The sequence below is a fragment of the Lolium rigidum genome, chromosome 1, assembly GCF_022539505.1.
Source record: "Lolium rigidum isolate FL_2022 chromosome 1, APGP_CSIRO_Lrig_0.1, whole genome shotgun sequence".
NCBI lineage: Eukaryota > Viridiplantae > Streptophyta > Magnoliopsida > Poales > Poaceae > Lolium > Lolium rigidum.
Window position 1 is genome coordinate 28,419,604 of NC_061508.1, and position 11,026 is coordinate 28,430,629.

Genomic DNA, 11,026 nt, shown 5'->3' on the forward strand with positions numbered 1-11,026 from the left:
TGATTTTTCTACAGATACTACTGCTCAAATTCGTGACAGCAAGAAATCTGGTCCTGCGCAGTAATCCAAATCTAGTATTGGCTTTACTATCAAAGACTTTACTTGGCACAACAATGCAATAAAATAAATATAAGGAGAGGTTGCTACAGTAGTAAACAACTTCCAAGACTCAAATATAAAATAAAGTGCAGAAGTAAAATAATGGGTTGTCTCCCATAAGCGCTTTTCTTTAACGTCTTTCAGCTAGGCGCAGAAAGTGTGCATCAAGTATTATCGAGAGACGAAGCATCAATATCATAATTTGTTCTAATAATAGAATCATAAGGTAACTTCATTCTCTTTCTAGGGAAGTGTTCCATAACTTTCTTGAGAGGAAATTGATATTTAATATTACCTTCCTTCATATCAATGGTAGCACCAACAGTTCGAGAAAAGGTCTTCCCAATATAATGGGACAAGATGCATTGCATTCAATATCCAAGACAACAAAATCAACGGGGACAAGGTTATTGTTAACCATAATACGAACATTATCAATCCTCCCCAAAGGTTTCTTTATAGCATTATCAACATGGGTGGTATCATAAACTAGTCTATGATACTTTTCATTATGACTAGTCTAATGAGTGAGATTAGTATGGGAAATATTCCAATATGAAAGACAAAATAAATCTCGGATTTCTTTGATTGCGCATGGAGAGATGTACCGACGTAGCTTGTATGCGTGTACGCGCACATCCCAAAACGTGGCGTTTCCCACTGTGTAGACTCGAGTCAAAACAGAGCTTGACGCCACACGATCATGGACGACTCCTCTGCTTCCCTCCTCGTCTATTTATTCATCCTCCAGGACCATCCCAAGCACAAGCAGCAAAACGCGATGCCTTCCTCGTACGACTCCTCCACATCTTCCATCGAGATCACCGGTGTCACCTCAACCAAGGGCGACGCCAACATGGATGGCTGCGCCGCACTGCCGCGCGCCGCCGCGCTCTCGGGTCCCGTCGCCGAACGCTACGCCTCGTCGCTCCGCACCCAGCGCGTGGTCGACGCCCTGTGCAAGAAGCACGGCATCCCAACGGCTTACACCGCGCAACTGGCTCGCCACCGGCGCGCCTGCACGCCGCCTCCGGAGAGGTCCGTGTGCGTGTACGCGCACGCGCTGGAGGCCGGGATGCGAGTGCCGCTGCCCGGCTTCTTCTCCGACGTGCTCACCCACTTCGGCCTCGCGCCGAGCCAGCTCGCGCCCAACGGGTGGCGCATCCTGTCGGGCTTCGTCGTGCTCTGCCACCGCGCCGGCGTGGCACCGTCGCTCGCCGTGTTCCGCCATTTCTTCCTGCTGGTCAAGTTCAAGCTCAGGGGCTGGTACTTCTTTCGGGGCAAGGACGCCGCGGGGACGCTCTTCGCTGGGCTGCCCAAGTCCAACAAGAAGTGGAAGGACAAGTTCTTCTTTCTGACGTCGCCGGAGCCATGGACGTGCCCTGTGCGCTGGGACGGGCCGCCGTCCAAGGCCTCCCTCGGTGATCCGGTGCTCACAAGCCAGGAAGAAAAATCGGTGGCAAAATTGCTAGCCGCAAGCGGCAGTGCGGTTGATCTCCGGACTTGCCTCTCCGAGACCAGCCTTGCCGCTGCCTTCTCCTCCTTCCTGGCCGGTGAATCACAACCGCCACAGGCTTCGGTTCGCTCTACTTCTACTGGTGCCAAAGGTAAACGCGCTCACGATCTCCATGGTCCGAGTTGTGTGCTAGACTTAGGGACGGATCAGCCCGCGAAGGTGAAAACAGAGCCGGGCAGCCGTGCGCCGGCACTATCAGGGAAGAAGAGGAGCCGGGAGGAGGCCAACTCAAACGGCGAACCCTGCCATTCTGAGATGAGCTCGCTGCCTGCCGATCCCAGCAGTTCGGCGACCGGCTTGGGTGTCCCGCCGGGCTTCGACCCGAAGCCGCGGCACTCGCCCGTACAAGTCACACCGGCGGTCGACAGCACCGGCGGGGAGGCTGCGCGGAAGTTCCCATCGACCTACGAATCAATGCTCCAGGTAATGCTACATTTCTCCCTGCGCGCTTCATAATTAGAAGCAGCGTTTCAGTATCCGATCAGATTTAATGTATGCAGACCGTGAGCTACGCGTCCTCCTATGCGCTGGAGCTAGAGAAGAAGTTAGCTGAGCATGTCGCGTCGAAGGCGGAGCTGGAGAAGAAGCTGGTTGTGCGGGACGCGGAGCTTGTCTCTCTGCGGGGGCAGCTAAAGCACGGCAATTCGGTGCCTGAAAACGCTGAGTTTGCAGCGGCAGTGAAACAGCTTCTTGGGTCTGAAGAACACGCAATGCGCCGCGCGGAGCACTCGCTGGAGGTGTACAAAAACTGGAAGGGTAGGTACGCAGCAAGGAGGACATGAAGCAGAAGCCTCCGGCTCTACACGAGGCTTGTCGTTCCACTGAAAACAACTCTAGCGTGATGAGGTTTTGTGAGTCTGCAACCTGGAAATAGAATGCACATGGTTAACAAGCATTTAATTCTGCCAGCAAACTGCAAAATCAGCACTTTCTAACAATCAGCAGTTCAGCATTGCGTAAGATTTAAATTTGACCAACAATTTTTAATACCACCATGTCCATAAAAAGATGTTAACTATTTTTTCCAAATTTTGTTTCATCTATACGCTAAAAAGTATTCGAGAGATAAACATTCGACATTCTTTTATGCATGAGTTAGTATTAGATTTGATATTAATCACAAATCTAAAATTATTTAGCATTATTTCTTACCATCCATTATATATCTAACTACTAAGAAAATGTTCATCTGTTGCAACAGAATTGACACACAAAATTAAAATTTCTTTGTATTCTTTTGTTCTGAAAAAATGTCGTGGATTTGTAAATTTAGATGTTCTATCTAAAGACTAAATTTAGACAAATCTAAAGACTAAAGACTAAATTTATTTAGTACAAATGGTATGGAGCCTATGTGCTATGTGGGCTTCATTTATTTTGGATCCTCTAAAACAAACCCTAACCTTCACTATCTAGTCTTGTTTACTGATATAATAAAGAAACCTCCGAATGCGAAATAGTGAAGATCGAAGTATAGCCAACGTAACATTATCGTTCTTAGCTGAGTTCGAAAATGTCCCCGATGTACTCTTCATCAATATCTTCCCAGTAGATCGATTCATTGAGGTCTAGGCCTTGCAAATGTTCACCGGTCTCCATGACAAGCAAGCATGATAGAAGAGGAAATTAGAGGAACGATGCGAGAATGGCTCCATTTTTTCATCCAAAGATTACACGTGGTATATGGCAAGTTTAAAACAAATGAAACTCTACAATGGAATTGAAGTTCAATTCTACGTTTTTCTATCATACAAATCAAACATGTCCTTTTGTTTTAATTTGATGTAGGAGAAAGAATATGGTTAATTAAAATCCAGAGAAAGCTACTAGCACTATAATAAATCCGAAAGAGTACACGTCTCCTCTATTGAATTGGGCTCTACAGTATACCCGTGGGCGCTAATATGAGTGAGACCAGTACGAGAAATAGTTAAATAAAATTAAAAGATAAAACAATCTCGAATTTCTTTGATTGCGCATGGAGAAATGTACCGACGTACTCGGCCCGCCTATGCATGTACGCGCATAGCCCATTGCGCATGGAGAAATGTACCGACGTACTCCTCTGCTTCCATCCTCGTCTATTTATTCGTCCTGTGCGACGAGCACGAAAGACCATCCCAAAGCAAAAGCTGCAAAACACGATGCCTTCCTCGTACAACTCCTCCACGCCCTCCATCGATATCATGGATGCCACCTCTCATCGCTCTCGCTCCGCCTGCGCCCTCGACAAGGACGCCACCAACATTGGCAGCAGTACAACAGTGGCCGGCGTTGTCACCCCACCAACGCTCTCTGGTACCAAGGCCGAGGACTACACCTCGTTGCTCAGAAGGCAGCGCGCCGTCGACGACCTCTGCAGGAAACACGGCGTCCCGAAGGTCTACACGGCGCAACCGGCCGGCGAACGGCGAGCCTGCACGCCGCCGCCAGAGGGGGCAATGTGCGTGTACGCGCACGCGCTGGAGGCCGGGATGCGCGTCCCGCTCCACGTCTTCTTCTCTAAAGTGCTCACCCACTTCCGCCTCGCGCCGAGCCAGATCACGCCCAATGGGTGGCGCATCCTGGCGGGCTTCGTCGTGCTCTGCCACGGCGCCGGCGTGCCTCTGTCGGTAGCCGTGTTCCGGCATTTCTTCAAGCTGGGCTCCTACGCCACGCTCAGGGGTTGGTACTTTTTCGTGGCCAAGAAAGACAAAGCCGCCGGGACGCTCTTCACTGGGCTGCCGGATTCCAACAAGGGGTGGAAGGAGACGTTCTTCTTCCTGACATCGCCGGAGCCATGGCCATGCCCCGTGCGTTGGGGCGAGCCGCCGTCCCAGACTGATCCCGTGCTCACAAGCCAGCAGTCGAAATCGGTGGCCAAGTTAATTGACGCTAGGGTCGCTAATGGCTCCGCTTTTGATCTCCGGACATATCTCCGCCAGACCAATCTTGATGCAGCCTTCTCCTCCAGCCTCGCCGGTGGATCACCACTGCCACCGGCTTCCTCTCGTCCTGCTTCTACTCGTGCCAAAGGTAAACGTGTTCACGATACTCATGTCACGATTTCCGTTGTCCAGCGAGCAAATAATTTACTTCCGTGCCGTGCGCTAGGGACGTATCAATCCGCTAAGAAGGCAGTGGCGTCGGCGTCGAGGTCGCAGAAGGTGAAAACAGAGTCAGGCAGCGACACGTCGGCACTGTCCGGGAAGAAGAGGAACAGGGAGGAAGCCAACTCAAACAACTTACCCTGCCAATCTGAACTGAGTTCTCTGCCTGCTCACCACGGCTGTTCGGCTACCTGCTTGTGTGCACCGCCTGGCTTCAAGCCCAAGCCTCGGCACTTGCCAGTACGAGACGCACAAGACGTCGCCGGGGAGGTACATGTTAATCTATTCGAGGCTGCATCTGATTTTTGTTTCTTGTGACATTGTATTTTTGTTCGGCTTACCGACGCGCGCCTGCAGAAAGTGAACTATGCGTCCTCCTATGCGCTGGAGCTGGAGAAGAAGCTGGCCGAGCAAATCGCAACTAGAGTGGAGCTGGAGAAGAAGCTGGTGGTGCGGGACGCGGAGGTTCTCGCTCTGCGGCGGCACCTAAAGCAGAACATGGCGGAGCCTGAACACGCCAAGTTTGCAGCGGCGGTGCAGCAAGTTCTGGTTTCTGAGGAACAGGTGATCCGCCTCGCGAAGCACGCGCTGGAGAGATACAAATGCTGCAAGGGTACAAAGGCCTGAAGAAGGACGATTACATGAAGCACGTCGCCTCGGCCTCAACCGGAACCGCTTTTGGTTGTACCTGTGAGGGCGCCGACCTGACGAGTTGGTACCAGCTTTTGGTTTACCCCTTCTTCCCCATTGCCCCTCGTCTTCAAAAACCAGCTGTAGTTACTCTCTCACGGCGGCTCTGCTTTGACTCCTGCGCCGAGTTAACTCCCGCATCCTCCCAATCCTTCTATACTAGTAGATCCGATCTTTCCATTCATCCCTGGACTTGTTCTTCCATGTTCTAGGATGGATCCATAGACACGGTTCAGGACGAGCAAGTTCTGTCCATTCGGGAAAGGGTAATGTGAAACTTAGGCTACTCTAACATAAAATTCGGTTAGTTCTGTCCATTCGGTTACCATGAACAAGTGACCAAATTAACTGAATTAGCGGGACAAAATTCGGTCTAGAAAATTTGCTACCATTTTTTTTATCGGTCTTTTCGGGTTTGGTCTTAGTCTTTATAGGTTCGGTCCCGGTCTTATTGGGTTTGGTTTTTGGTTTTATGTCCACCCCTAGATGGGGCTTGCAGGGGCGTTGATGCTGTCACATGCCGCTTGTGTGAAGGAGGATGAAGGTGGCACTCCTAATGGAATTCTTTAGCCGGCATAGTTCTGTTTCAATATATTGCTTATTATTTAAATAAAAATTTAAGTTTGACCAACAATAATCTCTACAAATTTACTATATTTTTTTAATAATAGTAACTACATCACATTTATCTAAATTTTAGCGGTTAGGACATCCAGCTGCCCGATGCAAAACAGATAATAGACACAAAAATTGGTTGAATGTGTGTGTGCATTTGTTTGCGTAAGGAGCAATGTTAATAGCAACTAGCATCCACTCGATTCATTCCACTGGCGGTTACGAATTTGTGTGCGGGAAAGTGTCATCGAGTTTATAAATTGGTGGCGGCTTCCGCTGATGAGGGCCTCCAAAACCCTAGCTCAAGCCTCTCTCAAAACCGTAGCAGCCATGACTGAAAACAGCCACACCTGGAGCTGCTAGGCTGCTATGGTGCACCCCCTTCCTGTACGACCTAGACTCCGCCGACATTCGGCGAGGGCGGTGTACAAGGCGGATGAGACAGCCGCCTACACCTAGCAGGATGAGCTATACGACCCCTACATTAAGGGGATGGAGAGGAGGTGGAGGCCCTGGCGTAGTGGGCCATCATTAGGGTCGCTCTTGACACTACTATTGATCTCCGGATATATCTCTCTGAGACTAACCTTGTCGCAGCCTTCTCCTCTAGCCTCTGCCCTGAATCGCTATTGTCATCGGCTTCCTCTCGTCCTACTTCTAGTCGTTGCAAAGGTAAACGCTTTCATGACACTCATTTCACGTCGGCGTCTGGGACCGAGAGGGTGAAACCAGAGCCCTATGGCGCCGGCACTGTCCGGGAAGAAGAGGAACATGAAGAAGGCCAACTCAAATGACGGATGCGAAGCTCAGTTTGTACATGAGTGGGAGGGAGTGAGCGAAATTTGCTAAACCTCTTTTCCCTCTCGGGCTGCTCACGTGAGCGGCTCCGAAGGGCACCCCCTCCCCCAACCAAAAGCCTAGATCTCGAGCCGCTCGAGCCGCTGCCGCTGCTGGCGGTGGTTGCGGCGCTTGGCCGCTGAAGGCGAAGGGCATGGTGGGCGGGCTCCTCTCGTCTTCTCTTCGCGTGGAGAGGGGCTGTTGCGGAGGGCAGCGACGGAGGGTGGAGGTGCTGGTAATGTGGCAGGTCGCATGGATGAGCGTCGTCACGTGGGGCCAGTGTCCTTCCGGCATGCGAGGTGTTACTGGTCTGCGAGGTGCGGCATCTGGCCGCCGCCGGCGCACGGGCCTGATATGGGACGGGCAGGCAGCAATAGTTCGCGACCGGAGAGGTGGCGGCGGCGTTTGCTTCGATCAACAATGTGTGCTGGAGCTTGCGCCAGGCGGGCCTGATCTGGGCCCTCACCGACCGTCGCTGCTCTGCTTCGCGATCGATGTGGCCAAGCTTCGTCCGTCCTGCGTCACCACGCAGGAGTGTGCTAGTTAGGCCAGCAACGCATCGGGCTGCTGGGTGGTGCTAATGGCTGGCTACTTCACCTTGCTCGCAGTTTCGCGCTCGTCTCTCTTCGGTAGCATCCTTTGCTGATGATGGCTCTTTCGTTTTGTTCATGTGGACAACGAGGTTAAATTCAGGGGTGGAGAAGTCATGTGCGGTTGCGGACGGCGGCGACGCCTGCGGGCGCCATTACCTTCTTGAAGGAGCCGTCGAGCCTTGTTCGTTCAACCCTTTCCCGGGCACCAAGGGAAACCCTACATCCATTTATTTGATCAGACAGTGGTGGCACTTCGGTGTCATCTCCTTGTTGGAGGCTCTATCGAGGTTGTCCCGGGAGTCCCACGACGGCGATTGGAGCCGGAGGTGGCCGCTACCCTGAGTGTGGTTCTTCAGAGTGCTATGTACCCTATGCCGGTGTATGCTCGACGTTACCTCCTCTAGGTCCGGTCAGGTCCTGCCGCCCCCTCGCCTCTTCTTGGAGGGCCGTACGTCGACGTGTACCTCCCTAGAGTTAGTGTCGTTCTAGGTTTCCTGCTATGGTTGTGACGCGCTTTCGAGACCTTGTGCCCCTCGGCGCGCCTTTGTTAACCGATGGTTGGGCAAAGTGGGTGCTCGCAGTGTAAGCCGGAAGGAACCATGTGTTCGGTTCTCGATTCGATTTCCTTATAAACTGGATCATGTTGTTTTCTTGTAAACTTAATACAATAATGCGCAGCTCTTGTGCGGGTTCTCAAAAAAAAAAAAAACGGATGCTGCCATTCTTAGCTGAGCTCTATGCCTTGTGAACATAAGAGACAATAGCAATCGGAACCTGAGGGAGGCAGAGCGGAACGGCAGCATGCTGTCATGGAATTCCCTTCCTGAACTGAGCGCGCTGCCAGCTGACCATAACTGCTCGGCGACCTGCTTGTGCTCTCCTCCAGGCTTCGAGCCCAAGCCACGGCACTTGCACATACCGGACACACCCGACGTTGTGGTTGTCAGCTCCGACCGGGAGGCCTCACGGAAGGAACCGGAACACAAACAGGCAGCCGCAAAGACCACGTTGGAGCTGGCAAAGAAGTTTGCAGCACGACACGCACGAAGAGCTTGAGAGGGTGAAGTCCGAGCACACAATGGAGAAGGCGAAGCATGAGAAGAAGTTGGTGGTGTTAGAGATATATTAGGTAGTATTAGATGTCACGGGATTTGTATAGGATTTGTCATTCATCTCCTGCCTTATCTCTAGGAGAGCTTCTTAGCCTTCAAGTCTTGTACTCTATATATACTCGCCCATGAGACGCAATACAACATCCATCATATTCCGCAATCTATCCTCCCTCTCTATCCTTCTACATGGTATCAGAGCGGCACGCTCCTTGACCTAGCCGCCGCAAAGTTTTCGCGCCGCGCCGCCCCTGGGGAGGTCGATCTCCATGATCTACTCCGGGGGCCGCGCAACCCGTATGAGTGTTCGTTCGCCGATCCGTTGATCCGCTGCCCTCGAGTCTTTTTTTTCCAATCCGTAGATTGGTTTTCTTTTTGCGTCGCCGGTCGCTCGACCGGCGTTTTCTTTTTTGGTTTACCGATCATAGATCGGATTGAGTCGCCCATCGCCGTCGTCCACTTGCGCCTCTACTCCAACAATGGCATCGACCTGCACCGGCCATCAACCGCACGGCACAGCCGCACGCGCCGCACACGGGGCGCCCCTACGTGCGATGCAACAGGCTGTTTCGCCTGCACGGTCTCCATCGCCGGTTCATCTTCGCTGTCATCACCTGGACTACATCGACAACGCCGCCATCGACTCCGATCTGCGCGTCGTCCACGCCATGGCGCGTACAGCGCTGCCGTCGGTCTGATCAACCGATAGCGCACGTCTCCGCCAAGCACGTCCCCGAGCACGCGTCTACCACTGATCGAGCTACGGGTTGCCGCTGCGCCGCCGCCTTTGGTCCATGCTACCGGCCTCCAACGCGCCTTCCGAGGCATGTACGTCGCCGGTGGCCTCCCGCCGCTGCACCGACTCGCGCCCTGTAGCTACGCCGGCCCCTCGGGCCGAGACGTCACCGCACGCAGTCTACTTCGCCGTCCCCCGCGCGTCGATGTCCGAGGCCACCACAACGCCGCCCCTTCGGCGCGGGTCGCCTCCATCCGCGCATGGTCTTCGTCACGCCGCTGGGTCTTCCCCGACTACGTCACCTGCTACTCTACTCCGACACCCGTCGTCGAGACTCGCCTCTTCCCCGACTACACCACCTGCTCCTCTTCTCCGACACCCGTCGTCGAGACCTCCTCTACTAGTCTACTCCGACATGGCGCGCACTTTGTAATGTTCCCTACCCTCGCATGCCCGGTACTGGCAACACCGGAAGTGCCTTCGTCCCCGACACGTTCCCGAGTCTGGCAAACTCGCGCCGGACGTCTCTTCTTCATCGGCTTCGATAACGTCTTCTTCGGCATCGCCTCTACGACTGCCTCGACCGCGTCACCGACTTCTTCTATGTGTACTCGGTTCTGGCAAAACCGAAGTATGCCTTCGTCCCCGACGTGTGCCTGGTTCTGGCAAAACTATGGTTGCACTTCGTCCTCGACGGCTCCGACTGCATCGACTTTGGCATCGACAACCTCCACGACTGCCTCGACGCGTCTCCGTCACTCTCCTCGCGCACTACGCGCTTGCGGCTACATCGACACCGGCACCCGCCCACGACATCGACCACGACAATCCCTTGCGCGGCTCCCTCGACCAAGGTTGTAGCACCCACGCTCTCGGCTACCTCGACATCGGCACAAAGGGCTACCACCTCGCCTGCGCCTCACCAGCTTCTTCTCCAGTCTGACCGTCCGCGACGCTTACTCTTGTTCACGTCGCTACCGCTACGATCGCGGGGGTGTTAGAGATATATTAGGTAGTATTAGATGTCACGGGATTTGTATAGGATTTGTCATTCATCTCCTGCCTTATCTCTAGGAGAGCTTCTTAGCCTCCAAGTCTTGTACTCTATATATACTCGTCCATGAGACGCAATACAACATCCATCATATTCCGCAATCTCTCCTCCCTCTCTATCCTTCTACAGGTGGCACATAAAGCTGAGGTCATCAATCTGCGTCGGAAGCTGAAGCAGGGTAAGGCGGGTAGCGAGAGTATCTCTAGTCGGGTCTCTCAAAGCTCTCCTAAGATTTTTGGGCGCGTCGGATATATTTTCGAACCTAGTCGCACGTCCAAAACCTCCTTCTGCCCTACGCGGCCCAATACGGTGTTCGACGCTCCGAGCTCGTCCCTGCTCCACAGGGGACGCTCCGGGCACGCTGGATAGAACGAGAAGCGAGCGGGTGCCTACCTGTCGGCGAACACATCCAGAACAGTTTGGTTCCCGCATTTTATTTCTTGCCGCGCCTCCTCTCCCAGCCCTCCACCGCCGCACGATTTGTCGGCCGTCTAGACGACCAATCTCTTTTGAGTCTGGCACTGTCGTGTCGATTGACTCCCTCGCCGTCCTTTTCACCTTCGTTGCCTCGCCAACGTGTCCCAGAACGCGCCGGCAAATCCGCCCCTCCTCCGTGCACAGAAGGTGTTCGACGCATTGTCTAGTAGGCACGATAGATCGTTGTTCGTTGCCTCCTCTGCCGCGGATG

At 53.2% G+C, this 11,026-nt stretch overlaps 1 protein-coding gene across 1 annotated transcript; it reads left to right on the forward strand.

The window, feature by feature from the left end:
* Window positions 1–880: 880 nt before the first annotated feature.
* On the forward strand, window positions 881–2,397 carry LOC124706099. The gene is made up of 2 exons (XM_047237763.1): window positions 881–2,038; window positions 2,116–2,397. The coding sequence occupies exons 1-2, from the start codon at window positions 881–883 to the stop codon at window positions 2,395–2,397; spliced, it is 1,440 nt and encodes a 479-aa protein (XP_047093719.1).
* Window positions 2,398–11,026: the final 8,629 nt, after the last annotated feature.

Coding starts and splice junctions, on each gene's coding strand:
- LOC124706099 (XM_047237763.1), top strand. CDS start 881: ATGCCTTCCTCGTACGACTCCTCCACATCTTCCATCGAGATCACCGGT. Junction 2,039..2,115: donor CCTACGAATCAATGCTCCAG/GTAATGCTACAT, acceptor TAATGTATGCAG/ACCGTGAGCTACGCGTCCTC.